Here is a 17,483-nt window from a genome sequence, read left to right on the forward strand (position 1 = left end):
CCTAAACACAACCTATGGAGTTAGGCAAATAGGTCAAAGGAGTGAAGTAGGAGACCTGTAAGGCAGCAAGAATTAAAACCAGAAGTACCTGCCCTACGAAAGCGCAAAGCTACTGGTTACAGGAATGCTGGCCGAGTGCTGCTAGATATTCCGATCTTTTCAAGGGGCCAGAATCCAGATTCCATGTAAAATTTCCAGATTTTAAAAAACATCATGTGGGACTTCCCTGGTGGTCCAGTGGGTAAGACTCCGCACTCCCAATGCAGGGGGCCCAGGTTGGATCGCTGGTCAGGGAACTAGATCCTGCATGCATGCCGCAACTAAGAGTTCACATGCCCCCCACATGCCGCAACTAAGAAGTCCGCATGCTGCAACTAAAGATCCCGCATGCCACAACGAAGATCCTGCATGCCTCAACTAAGACCCAGTGCAGCCAAAATAAATTTTTTAAAATACATAATAAAAATAAATAAATACTTTTTTAAATAAAATTTTAAAAAATAAAAACATCATGTGGACCTTTGTTCCAACTGTTCCAAATTAGTGAGGTCTTATTACATATCAATTTAATCCATGGTGTATTTAATAGCTAATGAAGCTGAAAATATTGATTATGGTTTAAATTTTTAATGTTCAACATTAAATATGATTTCAGAAATAAACTTCTATCCCAGGTACAATAATCTTATATCAATATATAAAAAGTTATCTAAATAAATTTCTATCCCATGCATAACAATCTTATATATATTAATATCTAATCATCTTATATTAATATCTAATAATTTCAGTCTTAATGCTGCCAAACTTTCTCTTACAAGTCAAAGAGGAATGGACAGAGTTTTACTTTGCAATTTTAATAGAATGAAAAATGTATTACAGAAAATAATTTTTCATTTGTTGTAGCAGTTTGACAGTGCATATGGGTGAGAACCCCAAAACATTCATACCACCAATGAACGTGCCAGCCCCACAAAATTAGCTAATTTTCATGGATGCAAAAATACTTTTAAATATTTGCCATTGTTCACAATTTAGTGGTATCTACGTTAAAAGTGTGGTCTCTAACTAGGTTTCATCAATGGCTCTAGTTAAGTTCACCTTGACTTCAGAGGTGGTCTTGGTATGGCCCCCGCGGAAACCAGCTACGTAAATCTGGGGCCGTGGCACTTGGCTGCTGGCTTCCCTCATTGACTGTGTGCTAGCATCCTTTGAAGGGTACACCTGGGAACAATTTTCTCTTCTCATGTGACTAAGATCAGTCTGTACCGAGTGAGTAACTTTCCGACGCAAATTGGCCTAAGTAGAAAGAGAATACACAGGAATGAACATTTCTCTAAAGAACAAATAAAATACTGTCAGGTACCAGTTAGTATCGGCCTTATGTTTTTCTCTCAATCCACAAAGAAATTAGTCCTGCAACATAGCGTGTTTCTGCAAAACATTAAAACACTGGAAAATTTAGAACATAACAGAAAATAAATAACCTTGTCTGAGAAGTAGGAAAATAGATTAAGTAATGAAAATGGACCCAAAGAGAGAACACACAGATTCAAACCTACAGTGAGCTCAATTCTTTGTTAATATAAAAATATAATAATTCATTCATTATTATACTTTGAGAGTCATACAACTTGGATTTTTCCACCATTCTTGGCTTATTTTTTTAAAAGACAAAAATTTAAGATTTCCATTGTCTTACTTAAATGGGCTTCACCCAAAACTTTTAATATAAAAAGCTCTGATGTTTCCAGATAATACTTTACATTTTTCTACATTATGCTTACTCCTTTTATGGATTACAACTAAACATGAGGTTAAACAGATTGCTCAGGCTGGGAAGCAAGGAGGAGTTTATAAAAAAAGAGAATAAGAGTTTTATTGAAGTTGTGGTAAAGTCCAAGGAAAAAACTCAGAAGGAATTACAGCATGTGAATTAAGAAGGAGAGACCTGGAATTAGAGGAAACATTTCCACGTTTGAGACACTGCAGGTGACTGAGAACCAAAACTACTTCTCCCACACACAGCTTATCGTCTACATTAACAGGACTTTGCTATTCCTTTGTCTTCACTAGCATAATTTTATTATTCCAAGAGACTCTTGCCAAAGAAAATAACTTGATTGTTCATTACAGAACATCCTGAAAGATGCATGACTCTTCAGTGGTAAGCATTAACACACAGAAGAAGCCCTAAGACTCTGCATCCCTTGCCTGAAGATTCACCTTGCTATTCCCATCAATCCTGGACTGCTTTTTCATAATCTTTACAACCCAGTTCAGGCCCCCAACACATCCCCTGACTGAGCCCAGGCATCAAAAGACCTGCCTTCAACCAAACTTCAAAGTCTCAATAAATCCTGACCTTTTGCTGTTCCCCCTCTGAGACATTGCAAAGCTCTGCTGAAGGGGTGGTTTCCGTTACAGCTCTAAGCCATATACTCAGCTTTGTCTTATCAACAGGTCATGTTGCTAATATATGAGGAGCTGGCATTCAACATGCTGCAATTCTAGGGGATAATTCCATCTAAGGTGGGAAGAAGAATGAAGTCGAGGAGTGAGAAGAGAGGGTCCAGTCAGTACGAGGTTCAGCCCCGTTGAACACCGCATTCTCTTAACATTTCCAGGCCAGACCTAATCTGCCACCTATACCTCCCATATCCTGTCCAACCATCACTCCTCTCTTCTCCTTTGTCTATGTGTATCTCAAGACCAACTTAAAATGTCACCTAAGTCAATGGAGTAGAATTTTTCACTTCTGTTATACCACTTACCAAGAGATACTAAAATATTTTTAGTGTATCAATGTCACTTGCTAGACTATTAGTTCCTGAAGAAAAAGGTGATAGGATATATATACGTTACCCAGTATACATCTGATGAGCTCAAGTGAGTCTAGTATTGATAGATAACAGAAAAGAATGCAGGGAATGGGAGCTTCATGAACTACAGAAGAGTAACTGGTAAGAATGCTAATGGAACAATGATCCGGAACAGGGGTCCCCAACCCCTGGGCCGAGGACCAGTACCGGTCCGCAGCCTGTTAGGACCCGGGCCACACAGCAGGAGGTGAGCGGCAGGCAAGCGAACGAAGCTTCATCTGCCGCCCCCCATCGCTCCCCGTCTCCCCCCATCGCCCCCATCTCTCCCCATCGCTCCCCATCGCTCCCCATCGCCCCCCATCGCTCCCCATCGCCCCCCATCGCCCCCCATCGCTCCCCATCGCCCCCATCGCTCCCCATCGCCCCCATCGTCCCCATCACTCCCCATCGCCCCCCATCACCCCCATCGCTCCCCATCGCCCCCCATCGCCCCCCATCGCTCCCCATCACCCTCATCGCTCCCCATCGCTCCCATCACCGCCTGAGCCATCCCCCACCTCCCCCGTGGAAAAACTGTCTTCCACGAAACTGGTCCCTGGTGCCAAAAAGGTTGGGGGCCGCTGATCTGGAAAATATTCTAGGAAGCTGAACCTTCCTCATCTTGAGAAATCAGGAGACTGAAAAGCTGCCACCAGAGAGGGTGGCAAGGGAAATGATGTGGTTAGTGAAAAGAGAGACAATATACAAACGGACCTAGGTTGGACCTTATATGATAACAGAACTCGAACCCAAACCTCTGCAGCAACCAGTCTTGGAAGCCAAACCACAACCTCGGTAGCTGTAGCAATCAGCTCTGAACAGCAGAACAGCCCTATTTTTTTTTTTTTCCTGCTGCCTCCCCTTCCATCTCTGGACCAACTAGAGAAAGCCAAATATGCTCACTAAACCAATCACAAAAGATACCCCCCCATCGCCCGCTGCTAGTTAGCCCGCCTCCAGTTTCCCCTGTCAACATCCTCCAATCAGAGGAATACCTGAAGCCTTCCCCTTTTTCACTATAAAACTTTCTCACTCCTCTCCCCAACTTTGAGTCTCTGCCAAACACAAGTGATGGTGACTGGCTCCCTTGATATAGCAAGCTTCGAATAAATAGCCTCTGTTCTCATTTGAGTAGTCTTCCTTTATTTCCACACCTGATTTCCGTTAAAGAGCTGGATAAAATATACTGAGAAAAGGCTACAGTTATAAAAAGAGTTTGTTCCTTCACACTATAAATATTTGTTGTTTAAAATGATCAGATACTATCAAAAGGAAGAGTGGGGGGAATTCCACTGAGTCAGATAGGGACGAGAGTTTCAAAGAAGGCTTCAAGGGTAGGTACCTACTGTGATTAAGATGACTGCGAATCAGAAGGACAAGTGAGACATCTGGAGAGAACAAGTTGACAATAAGAGGGGACTGTATCTGTGCTATAACAGCAGTAACATTCTGCTCCTCAAAAAAAAGTCCAAAAAAGAGAAGGGTATGTTTTAAATGATTAGAGGAAGCTGCAGGGCTTTAAATACTAGCACCTTATAGGTTAGCACAATTAATTAAAACTATTATATATACCAGTAGAGAGACAGAGTAGAGATTGAGAAAAGGAGATAGAAAGATAGCAACTATCATTGTTCTAGTTACTGGCTGATATAATTTGAGAGCAGTTTCATGCTTCTGTATTTCTATATATGCTTAGAACTAGAAGATAGGGACTTCCCTGGTGGTGCAGTGGTTAAGAATCCACCTGCCAATGCAGGGGACACGGGTTCGATCCCTGGTCCGGGAAGATTCCCACATGCCTCGGAGCAACTAAGCCCGTGCGCCACAACTACTGAGCCCACGTGCCACAACTACTGAGTCCACGTGCCACAACTACTGAAGCCCGCATGCCTAGAGACCGTGCTCCGCAACAGGAGAAGCCACCACAATGAGAAATCCTCGCACTGTAACAAAGAGTGGGCCCCGCTCGCTGCAACTAGAGAAAGCCCGTGCACAGCAACAAAGACCCAACGCAGCCAAAAATAAATAAACTAATTTAAAAAAAAACCTAGAAGATAATCTTACAATGTAAAGCTGGAAAATTATAAATTATACTAATTATTTTTATTTTAGCAAAAAAACTGTGTACACTTCACTATTTTATATAAATAATTTAGCTTACCAACTCTGAGTAACAACATATTAAAATTCCCCAACCTATAAATAAGTTTAGAAAATATTGTTACAAACCAATTTTATAGCTTTTCTTCTTAATTCCCATTCATTCCACTCATATGATCTCACAATTGTTGGTGGCAATAAATGTGTATCCGTCTGTGTGCTACTTTCACACTTTGCAATTGGTTTTATATAATGTTTGTCAACCTCTTTCATCTAAAGAAGTGGAGTTTTGTAATTAATATTTGTAAAAAATAAACATTATTTACAGATAACTAAAATATTTAGCTAAAACTGACAAAATATTAGGAAAACAACATGAAACATACTTGTAAATACCAGCAAAATAAAAAACAGTTCATAATTAGCGAGCCAAATGCAATTACTTTCCCAGGCATTATGAATCTGTGCCTGATTTTTTGAACTTAATGTAGGAGGTGTATTTTGGAAGGAGAAAACCTAACATCACTCACCCCAAGTCAAATGTCCCTCTCCAATTTTCACAGTGGGGAGCATAATTGAATACCTTATTGGAAATGGATAGAAGTTTAGAATAGCTATTAAATATTAGGTATACATCACATTTGTTTAAAGTATCAGAACATCTTTAGAAGATATCTTAAACTCAAGCTCTGCATACATAGCAGATTATTATCTATTTTAGTGGAATATATTCATCTTTCTGCCAAAGCACCCAGAAGCTCACTATTAAAATATTAAGTATTCAGTGATTCCAGGCTAAACAAGTTATGATTATGCTGGAAATGAAGTTGCTGGAACGGGTGGCAGAGGTTTAAGAAACTCAAGTCCTAGTAAAGAGGAGGGGGAAGAGATGAACTTCTTTCCCCAAATCAAGAAAGAGATGATTACTGAACGCCTACCATTGAGCGTAAGATATAATTTTTGCCTTCAAAATGATCTTATGATATACTTAGGTAGGTAAAAAGATGCTGAAAAGATAATTTACAATATTATGCAAGTAAATGGCAAGAAAAAATAATGAATACAGCATTGGAATATGAAGAAAGAATACTCACTTCCATAGGTATTAAAGGTCAGTGAAGGATTAAATACACAGGATTAAGTACACAGAAAGGGAAAAACAAGACCAGATATGTAGAGGAAAACTGTTCTTTAATAGACAAGTATCTACATACAGAACACCTTCCTGGTTATCTGATTCTAGCCTTTCATTGTCTTTGTGCTATCTTAAAAGGGCAGCTGGAGCATCACATCAACAGACTGGCAGCGTGGTATGAGAACAAGAGTGCCAACAGCTGCCCCCTTCTGACCTAGCTGTCCTTGGCTGGATGTCAGTCTTCTTGCCCAAGTGTTCAGACCATCCTCTGTTCCTCACTGTCACCAGCCCCATCGTCCTCTTACCAGTCACTGCTGGGATCCCTGCCAACCTGGTCAGTCGTATCCACACCCACCTGCTTCACTGTCAAAATGTTGATAAATATAACAAACACAAACCATTTATAAACCATGTATTGCGGGGTTTTAGTTTAGTGAGTTTAAAAGAGGTAAATTAAACAAGAGAGGATGACAGAAAGAGCAATTAAAATGTGAACAGTACAAATGAGAGACAAAGAGGAAGAAAACAAGGATACACAGTGGTAGAATGTGAGCCCCGTGCAGGCAGGGATTGCTACCTGCTTTGTTCACTGTGCCCAGAATCATGCCTGGTGCACAGCAAGCGGCTCAGTAAGTGTCTGCTGAATGAAGTAAGGAATCGGCAAACACACACACAGAAACACACCTTCAGATCCATTCTGTGGCCTTTCAGACTACTGCAATTTAAACCTCTTAAATTATTTTACAGTTCTGAGCCTAAGTTACCACCTATGTTATCTGTGCTAAGCTCCTTCCATTTTAGATAAGGAAATACTGTAGTTCCAATTATTTGTCTAAATGTAGTCTTGCTCTCTCAGATTTTTCCAGTCTAATTCATCAATTTAACTCCTTGTCCTGTTTTCATTTATTCTTTGTGGATTTCCTTAGTTTCCATCTTCAGATGTGAACCCCTTTCAGATAACCTGTAAAGGCCCTCATTCTGACCCTGTCTCTTGCCTTGACTTGGGGGACCATTCTACAACAAAACGTAACTTTTTTTAATTAACTACACTTTTAAATGTCATGAATTCTCAAAATGCCAACGCTGCTTACCTGAGAATTTGGAATAAGGGTTTCAAACTGTTGATGAAGTTCCAGTAGCTGAATCAATTCTGCATTTTTTTTGGCTTTTTCTCTAATTTTATCAATGTAATTTTCAGGATTTTCTGCAAATGAATATGCAGCATCTCTGGTATTGAAAGTGTAATACTTTTCTTTATGTTTCAAAATTCCAATTGCTGGATTTCCTGAAAATTAAGAAAAGGAATTGAATTTGATATGAAATACTGAGACTTCCCTGGTGAAGCAGTGGATAAGACTCTGTGCTCCCAATGCAGGGGGCCTGGGTTTGGTCCCTGGTTGGGGAACTAGATCCCGCATGCATGCCACAACTAAGAGTTTGCATGCCACAACTAAGGAGCCCTGGAGCCGCAACTAAGGAGCCCGCCTGCCACAACTAAGACCTGGTGCAACCAAATAAATAAATAAATAAATATATTGTTTAAAAAAGATATGAAATACTGATTCTATGTTTATAATACATTCATAGAACCATTCCCTATACACTCTATTTTTAACATATCACTTATGTCTTTATTAGCTAAAATGTTACAACTAGCAATTTTAAGTTATATTTTGTTAAATTATATTTTACATAAAATTCAAATGAAATTTATTTTACACATTTTTAATTATTTTATTTTTTGGCCACACCATGCAGCATGCAGGATCTTAGTTCCCCGACCAGGGATCAAACCTGTGCTCCCTGCACAGGGAGCATGGAATCTTAACCACTGGACCACCAGGAAATCCCGTATTTTTAAATTTTAAATTATGATTTTGTTTAAAAATATTTCACTATCCAGATATAAGTCGTTTAAAAATCTTTTATGAGAAGCCACTTAATCATCCAGCAGGTTTTTCAAATCTCCTTAAACTAACTACTAGAAGCACAGTTTTTAAAATAATTCTGTAAGAACTATAAAAATGAAACATCTGTTCCAAAATGTACATTTGCATCTTAGAAAGTATCTCCCACTATGAAAAGATACTACATAAAATATGGGTTATAAGTATCCACAGTTTGTGGGAATTATATAGGAAACGGTAACACTGTCTTATTTATTTATTCTTTCACTTATTCAACGAATATTTACTGACCCTGTTCTTGGCACTGAGGATACAGAGAAAAGAAATGAACCAGTGCTACAGAAAACAAGTAAGCAAAGCAGGTTAAACACATAGTAAAAGGAAGAAGGGCGAGATTGATATTTTAAGTTGGGTGATCAGAGAAGGCTGAATAAGATGAGGGAGCAAGGTATGTAGCTGTGGGGGAATAGAGCTGTCCAAGTAGAAGGAATAGCAAGTGCAAAAGATTCGAGGTGAAAATGAGCTCGGAATGTTTGAGAATAGCAAGAAGGCCAGTGGGGCTAGAGCAGTGCACAAGGGAACGAGAGGTGGGCAGTAAAGTCAGTGATGTCATCTGAAAAGGACCCTGCCTGGTAAGCCCCAGCATTACCCGGGGACTCAAGCCCTGTGGTCTGCAGTTCCGAGGAAGGAGGGACTCTCACGGGATTCCTCCGAGGCAGTGCAGGTGGCTGGTGCCCAGGAAATATTGTAGCACGTAGAAATAAAGTCTCCAGACTAGCTGATTCTGAGAGGATTCTAAACGCAAAGCCCCTCAAGCCCTTCTACTTTTTTCTCTTTCTCCCCCTTTCTTAGAATCATAGTTGGTAGGAGCTGGAAGGGACCAAACAGACCTCCTAGTTGGTCCTTCTTTTCCTGATGTGGAAGCTGAGGTCCACAAAAGACAACAGATTTGCTGAAAGTTACTCTGTTTACTAATGGAACAACGGCGACTAGAACCCAGGCTCTCCCAGGACTTCCCTGGTGGTCCAGCAGTTCAGACTCCGCACTCCCAGTGCAGGGCACCCGGGTTCATCCCTGGTCAGGGAACTAGATCCTACATGTGTGCTGCAACTAAGAGTTCACATGCGCAACTAAGAAGCCCACATGCCACAACTAAAAACAAAAAAGATTCCGCATGCCGCAACTAAGATCCCGCATGCCGCAACTAAGACCCAGCACGGCCAAAAATAAACAATAAATAAATATTAAAAAAGAAAAAGAAACCAGGCTCTCCCAATCTTGGCCCATAGCTTTTCCAACCACATCATCCTACCTCTGTGTCACCCCACACCCATGTTTCTGTGTTTGTTTCTCTCATGACTCCCTTCCCCTCTTATCTGTGGAGGGAGAGAGAGATTTGGGGTGGGGGGAGCAAAGGGAAGGAAAAAAAAGACAAGGGGAGAAGGAAATCATCTCCATTCTATTGCTTTTGACTTCTTCACAGCTCTTGATTGTTTTCTCCTGTCAGTGACCCTCACAGGACCTCAGAATACTATTCTCTCAGTTCTCCCAAGGTAAACCTTTTATTACTCGCATAATGAAAAAATCTCTACCATAAAAAAAAAAATGAGTCAATGTGTATGTTCTCTAGCCTGTATACACACAATCCCAATAATTCTTTGTAATAATTCTATTGCCAATTCACATGGTACTTTTTGGATAATCATTTATTTCATCTCAATTTCTGATTTACTCTTTAGAGAAGTTCTCGTAATATATACATCATAGAGAAATTGTACTTGATAAAATATTGGCCATGTCCTTATACAGAAATCCTGATCTATGTTAACGGAATATAACCATAAAGTGACAAAGAATGTTGTTTAATAAATGTATCAGTCAAACTGTTGCGCTTTCAGGTAATCACTTTGGAAGATGATCTATTTTAGGAATGCCACATAACACTTCTGAAATCCTTCATCGACATATGAGTCATCCCCCTTTTATGATATTGTAGCATCCATATTTCATTATATACACATTCCATCACTTATCGCTTGTATTGTAATTTCTTGTTTATGTCAGTCTATCGGGTTATGCTGCGAGCACTTCAAAGATAAATATTGTATTTAGGTCATCTTTGTAGCTCCTTTCCTAGTTCACCATTAGAGTCCATAAAATTTTACAAAGTGAGTGAGTGAGTGACAATGAGGACACATCATTTAAAGAAAAAATTGGAGAAGGGAGGACAGTATTATTTCCAATGATATACCTGGAAGAAGAAGACCATCTGTTGTAGCAAATGTGTAAGCACAAAATCCTCGATACTGAATCAACAATTTATCAAAATTGGCTGTTGTTTCTGGGAAAAGCCATTCTAGTTTTCTGAAATCCGCCAGATTTACTCTCTCTTCTAAAATGAAAGAGGAGCACAAGAAAAACCATATTCAGTGGGAAGAGTAAACCACCCAGGAAACGAGCAGAAGAGACCGGCTACTATGTGACTAAAACAGAGATGAATTAACTTCGTTCAAGACAGTGTAGCTCTTAATAATGTGCGAGGTGGCAAAATACTTTGAATATGATGCTTATATACTAGGACTGTCAGTTCTTTAAACAACTGAGAATGTTCTGAGCAGAAAGAGTCAAGGAAACATCTCTTAGTAACTTAGTAATTTTGGTAACAGGATATACTTTTCTGTTCTTCACACTTCTAAAAAGTCTTCCTAGTTTTGCCGATTTTTTTTACGCAAATAAAAACGTGAATTTATAAAACATTGATCCCCGAGGTTCTTACTTTTGCAGTGCTACCTACACTTCTGTTTCTGGCTCTGTATCCAAACAGCAGACACTACAAGTGACCCCGTGGCTACAGCTGGAAGTAAATGCATACTTTGGAGAAAATAGACCTTCTTCACTCTTTTTTCCTGATATGCCTGAACGCCTCAAACGGTGATGAGATGTGGTGAGGATAGCTAGTGGGAAGCAGCCGCATAGCACAGGGAGATCAGCTCGTTGCTTTGTGACTCCCTGGAGGGGTGGGATAGGGAGGGTGGAAGGGAGGGAGATGCAAGAGGGAAGAGATATGGGAACATATGTATAACTGATTCACTTTGTTATAAAGCAGAAACTAACACACCATTGTAAAGCAATTGTACTCCAATAAAGATGTAAAAAAAAAAAAAACTCTTCCAAAAAAAAAAAAAAGAACATTGGGTCTCCCAATTCCCTGGAGCAGTAACTGTGTTCTAGTGAATAAAAACGTTTGACTTATAGTAGGAAATGGCACGTCTTGCCAATATAGTTGAGTTTAATATCTACTGCTGAAGTGACTTTAATTTTTCAGTTTCATTTAGTATTTGCACAGATATGCCGTTTTAACAAAATGAAAAAGTAGGAAAAACTAACTGGAAGGATGTTTTTCAGTCTCTCTGATTTCATTTTCAGATTTTATGTATTCTAATAATTTAAGAACGCAAATTACCGCTACGTTTTTTTTTTTTCACATCTTTATTGGGGTATAATTGCTTTACTAAGTTGTGTTTGTTTCTGCTGTACAACAAATTGAATCAGCTACATGTATACATATATCCCCATATCCTCTCCCTCTTGCATCTCCCTCCCACCCTCCCTATTCCACCCCTCTAGGTGGTCACAAAGCACAGAGCTGATCTCCCTGTGCTATGCAGCTGCTTCCCACTAGCTATCTATTTTACATTTGGTAGTGTATATATGTCAATGCCATTCTCTCACTTCGTCCCAGCTTCCCCCTCCCCCTCCCCCCACCCCCATGTCCTCAAGTCCGTTCTCTACATCTGCGTCTTTATTCCTGCCCTGCCACTAGGTTATTTTTTGCCTTTACACAAACAGAATGTGAAAAGGAAATTTGGAGAGTCAATGATCTAATTTCACTTTCTGGATAAACTTTCTTTTTAGGCAACAATTCAAATCCCAGACTCTATTTTGACATTTCTCATGAATTTTGAGTTGTCTTTAATAAGACAGCAGGGACTAAACAAGTAAAAGGAAGTTTATTGATAAAGACAGCCTTTCTATAAGAATCAATGCATCTCTTAAAGGGCCTAAAATAAGCTCAATTTTATAGGGATAACATTTATTGATTTATAAATTTCAACCTGAATCTGGGGTACATATATGGCAAATAGCATTCCAAAGAAATGGAGCTTTGTTTGCAACAAATATAGCAAGGATTAATATCCTTTTCTACTACAAACCGATAATAAAATCACTAAGACTACAATAGAAACCTATAAGCACAGGAAATCACTGTTAACCAAAACACTAACAATAACACTAGGAATGGTTATTGCTGGATAGCAAACTCTTCAGTTTATATATTTTCTGTTTTCCATATTTTCTATAATGAACATTACCAGTCTTACAATCAATAAAGATATTCAAAACTTTATCAGAATGATACACCTGAAAATTTTAAAACAAAAGAGTGAGTTTATTCTACAGGTAATTTTAAGAGGAAGAGGAAATAATGCATGATTTCTGTTACCAATGTGCTCTTTCATTCTACACACATCAGTTTTCACAGTCACTCCATCAAGAAGAGCTTGCATCACTTTCTCAGGAAAGAACAGTTCATGAGTCCCCAGAAATGGCTCAAGATGAGTAGTTAAATTACTGAGGATGTTAATCAAAACAGTTTCATCCTGAAAGCTAGTCCACAGATTGGAAAGGGCAATGAAGATGGGCTGAGGAAGAGACAAAAATTTTCAAAATGTCACTGTTCAATAAAATTACAAATCACTCTACTCTTAAAAATAAGTACAAATTTTTGTTTGTAAAGAGATTAATTCTCCCGTAAGACAAGTAAAAGTCTCATGAAATTAGACGACAGAATCTCAGTAGAAACTGGACTCATAAATTATGAGAAAATAAACTTGTATATCAAAGCATTTTATTTTAGTATGATTGCCAGTAAGTTAGTTTACTCAGAAAAGCCAAATACACATGATCACCTAAAAAACATTCATGGACGCTTCACCTCAAAAGGTCTAGGGGAGAACAGCTTCTTTTTTTAAAAAAAGCTAAATATGACTCATTATAATTAGATTTATCTGGCTCAGTTACAATTCAAAAGAACTTGGAAAGTCTAGGGATACATCTTGGGCCATTTCTTTTTTTGGGGGGGCCATTTCTTGTGAGCTTATAAGTTAAAGATTTTGTGTCAGTGACATAAAGTATTTTTTATTCATATTAAAGGTCACTGACTTATACAACAAATAAAAAATTAATCAGGCCCTGGCCCTACTTATAAGTGAAACAACTTAGCCTTTTGTTTCCAGGCTTTTAAAGTCAAATGTTGGGAATGATTACAGAAAATGATCAGAGACTCAAAATGCTCTATAAAATACTGCACGTACATCTTGTACTTCTTTGGGGCTCCCAGATTTGCCCATAGGGTGGTACAGATAATCAGAAAGTCAGAATAAGTGCAGGCCTGGTAAACAAAGTGATTTTATCTGTCTTTTCAGAAAGGTCACAAGTTACATCACCTCTGTGCTGAAGGCAATTTCTTAACCAGCTACTGTAAAAACGTTTTCAACACTGCACTATGGATTATTTTTGCTGCCACAGACAATACTGATATTATGGTTATTATAATATATATCTGCACTCCGCTGAGCAGCAATGGCCTACCAAGGGAATCCTCTCATCCAACTTATAACATCCTGGTTATATGATTATTACTGCAAAATAACCAAAAACAGCAGGATCACCTCATATAAAGCTAATATTATATTTTTAGTAATTAAATAAAATTAAAATTACTTCTGATCCAACTTTATAGGACTTTGAAAGTACATTCACCTTTAAACAAGGTCAAAGTGGATGACAAATGCTTACAAAGACTTGTGATGTTGGGACAGCCGTCTTTGATTTTACAGTAAATTTTAATTGTTCCAGTTGGGCTCCTAACTGCTTTATCATCATTTCCACTTCTTGAGCACAAGTAATTATATCCGACTGTGAAGACAACATAATTGGCATTCATTATTTTTATAATTTTACTACAAACATTATGTATGTTTTAAGCCCTACCTGCTCCCCACATCTCCTGAAAGTAAGCTCAGTAAGAGCAAGGATTCTGCTCTCCATGGTATCCCCAACACCAAGAACAGAACTGGCCATGTGGATGGCACTCCAGAAACATTTGTTGAATGGATGAATCTTTTGAAATACAATGGCTATAATTTTTCTCAAATGTATACAGGTATTCTTCGATATTCAGTATAACTGCATTCCCGAGCAGTGGATCCTCTAACACAGTTTTCTAGAACTGTTATTTTCCCATTCCTCAAAGATAAAATTAATGAGGTATTCCTTTGAGAACTACTTTGATACCCAGATTTTTAAAAATTGCTTTCAAGAATGCAGAAAATGTTAAAAATCACAGCATTGAAAGAAAAACAATATATTTCTCATACAGCCATAGCAATCTGAAAATAAGGTGCTAAATGCTGAAACTGAAATAATTACTAACATTTATTCTTATTATGTGCTAAGTACCATATTAAATACTTGTTAAGTACAAATAAGAAACCAAGGTACAGAAAGGTAAGTAAACTGCCCAAGGATACACAGCTAATGAGGGGTGGAATCATGGTTCTACACCAGATCGTCTGAGCCCAGGGCTCTTATCCTAAGATGTGACCAGAAATGGCAGTGGTATGGGGTTATTAGCACAGTGTTAAAGAGTAACAATTCTGTGAAGAGAAAAAAAACTGCATTTGAATTCTCAGACATCTGTAGCCTAACTATATGTTTTACTAGACTATTTTTAAACGACAAAAAATTATTACTTCATAAGAAATATCAAATATCATCATTGTATTTCAACTAATGAATTTTTTTATTCACAATGTAATGTGCATCCTGTTTCAATTTTACCCATACTACTCTAAGCATCTCCCCTCCTCTTGCCTCATTCACCCATTATTTATCTAAAATAAAATTTATAATAATAATTTACATATTGTTTATCCGATCTAATAAGTCTCTTCCCTACCCCTCAGAGTTTTTCCCCTTGATTGCTAGTTTTCTTTTAGGAATCAAATATGAAAATGCAGTCCTTAAAGTCTTTAGATTTGTACACAATCAACAAGAAACAAATAATTCTGCATATGTTCTCCAAAGTAAAAGTTACATCCAATACATAACACTTCTTTCAAAACTATAAGTAAAGATACTCCAGACCTACTCCCCTAAGCTATGCTTGCAGGCTCCATTCACAGATTAGGCACACAGAACTTCTTGATTTTTCCTGATAGCGTCCTAGAACAATCCCTGTTTACATTTTACCAAAAAGAACTTTCCAACTAAAAATTCTACATGGACATTTTTCCAAAGAAGACATACAGAAGGCCAACACGTACACAAAAAATTGCTCAACATCTCTAATCATCAGGAAAATGAAAATCAAAACCACAATGAGATATCACTTCGCATCTGACAGAATGGCTACTATCAAAATGACGAGAAATAACAGGCATTGGCAAAGATGTGGGGATAAAAAGGGAACACACGTGCACTGTTGGTGGGAATGTAACTTTGGTGTTGCCACTACGGAAAAAGTAGGGAGGTTCCTCAAAAAATTAAAAATAGAACCACCACATCACCCAACAATTCCATTTCTGGGCATTTGTCTGAAGGAAACAAAAACACTAACTCAAGAAGATATATGTGCCCCCATGTTCACTGCAGCACTATTTACAAGGAGTCCTGCCATTTGCAGCAACAACAGTGAAACTTGAGGGAATTTTACTAAGTGAAGTAAGTCAGACAAAGACAAATATCATATGATCTCACTTATATATGGAACCTTTTTTAAAATTTTTATTTATTCTTTTTTTAAAGATTTATTTTTTATTTATTTTTGGCTGCATCAGGTCTTAGTTGCGGCATGTGGGGTCTTCACTGAGGCACGCGGGATCTTTTGTTGTGGCGTGCAGTCTTCTCTCTTCTAATTGTGGCGTGCGGGTTTTCTCTTCTATAGTTGTGGCATGCGGGCTGGGCGGGTGGGCTCTGTAGTTGTGGTGTGCGGGCTCCAGGGCGTGGGGGCTCGGTCGTTTGTGGCACACAGGCTCTCTAGTCAAGGCGCACAGGCTCAGTAGTTGTGGCATGGGGGCCTCAGTTGCTCTGTGGCATGTGGGATCTTAGTTCCCTGACCAGGGATCGAACCCGTGTCCCCTGCATTGCACGGCGGATTCTTTACCACTGGACCACCAGGGAAGTCCCTGGAATCTCCTTTTTAAATTGAAGTACAGTTGATTTACAATGTTGTGTTACTTTCTGATGTATAGCAAAGTGATTCAGTCATACATATAAAAGTTTTTCAGGTTCTTTTCCATTATAGGTTACTACAAGGTATTGAATATAATTCCCCGTGCTATACACAACAGGACCTTACTATATGTGGAAACTTAAAAAAAAACAAAACTGAGCTCATAGGGCTTCCCAGGTGGCGCAGCGGTTGAGAATCTGCCTGCCAATGCAGGGACACGGGTTTGAGCCCTGGTCTCGGAGGATCCCACATGCCGTAGAGCAACTAAGTCCGTGTGCCACAACTACTGAGCCTGTGCGTCTGGAGCTTGTGCTCCGCAACAAGAGAGGCCGCGACAGTGAGAGGCCCGCGCACCGCGATGAAGGGTGGCCCCCGCTTGCCACAAGTAGAGAAAGCCCTTGCACAGAAACGAAGACCCAACACAGCCAAAAATAAAATAAATAAATAAAAATTAAAAAAAAAATAATAATTGAGCTCATAGATACAGAGAACAGATTGGTAGTTGCCACAGGTAGGGGAGGGGGATGAGAGTGGGCAAAATGGGTGAAGGTGGTCAAAAGGTACAAACTTCCACTTATAAGATACATAAGCCGTGGGGATGTAATGTACAGCATGGTGACTATCACTGGTTAACAATACTGTATTGTACAACTGAAAGTTGGTAAGAGAGTAGATCTTAACAGTTCTCATCACAAGGAAAAAAAATGTAACAATATGTGGTGAAGAATTTAACTAGATTTATTGTGGCCATCATTTTGTAATATATACACATATGGAATCATTATGCTATACATCTGAAACTAATATAATCTTGCATGTGAATTGTATCTCAATAAAAAAACTAGTTTCACTTAGCACTATCCTTGATGATGCAGTAAAATGTATTAATTTGACTGAATTTTGACCTTTAAGTGCACAGCTTTTTAATAATCAGTGTGATCAAACAGAAAGTATATATAAAACACTTCTATTGCATATTAAAACACATAGTTCTCTTACATGACTGGATTGCAAGCTGAAATAGCCTTTTTTTCCCCTCCAGTAGAACAGCATTTTTACTTGAAAGAACTGGCAGACAAACTATGGTTTTTGAGCCTTAGCTATTGGAAGATATTTTCTTGAGAGTGAATGAAATGAGTCTGTCACTTCAGGAAAACGATAGTTTTTGTTACCAATGATAAAAT

At 38.7% G+C, this 17,483-nt stretch overlaps 1 protein-coding gene across 2 annotated transcripts in view; it reads right to left on the reverse strand.

Moving 5' to 3' along the window:
- Window positions 1-841: 841 nt before the first annotated feature.
- The window catches only part of CFAP206 (cilia and flagella associated protein 206), a 32,040-nt gene continuing 15,398 nt past the window's right edge, over window positions 842-17,483 (reverse strand). The window contains exons 7-12 of one of the 2 annotated variants that reach the window (XM_065889048.1): window positions 13,863-13,982; window positions 12,508-12,706; window positions 10,255-10,395; window positions 7,188-7,381; window positions 5,091-5,234; window positions 1,069-1,299 (exon numbers count right to left, since the gene is read on the reverse strand). In XM_065889048.1, coding sequence (XP_065745120.1) covers window positions 1,069-1,299; window positions 5,091-5,234; window positions 7,188-7,381; window positions 10,255-10,395; window positions 12,508-12,706; window positions 13,863-13,982 — 1,029 coding nt within the window. Of the gene's footprint in view, window positions 1,300-5,090; window positions 5,235-7,187; window positions 7,382-10,254; window positions 10,396-12,507; window positions 12,707-13,862; window positions 13,983-17,483 lie in introns of both variants that reach the window. The other variant, XM_065889049.1, reaches the window with a different exon arrangement.

This window comes from Phocoena phocoena, chromosome 12, assembly GCF_963924675.1.
Source record: "Phocoena phocoena chromosome 12, mPhoPho1.1, whole genome shotgun sequence".
Lineage (NCBI taxonomy): Eukaryota > Metazoa > Chordata > Mammalia > Artiodactyla > Phocoenidae > Phocoena > Phocoena phocoena.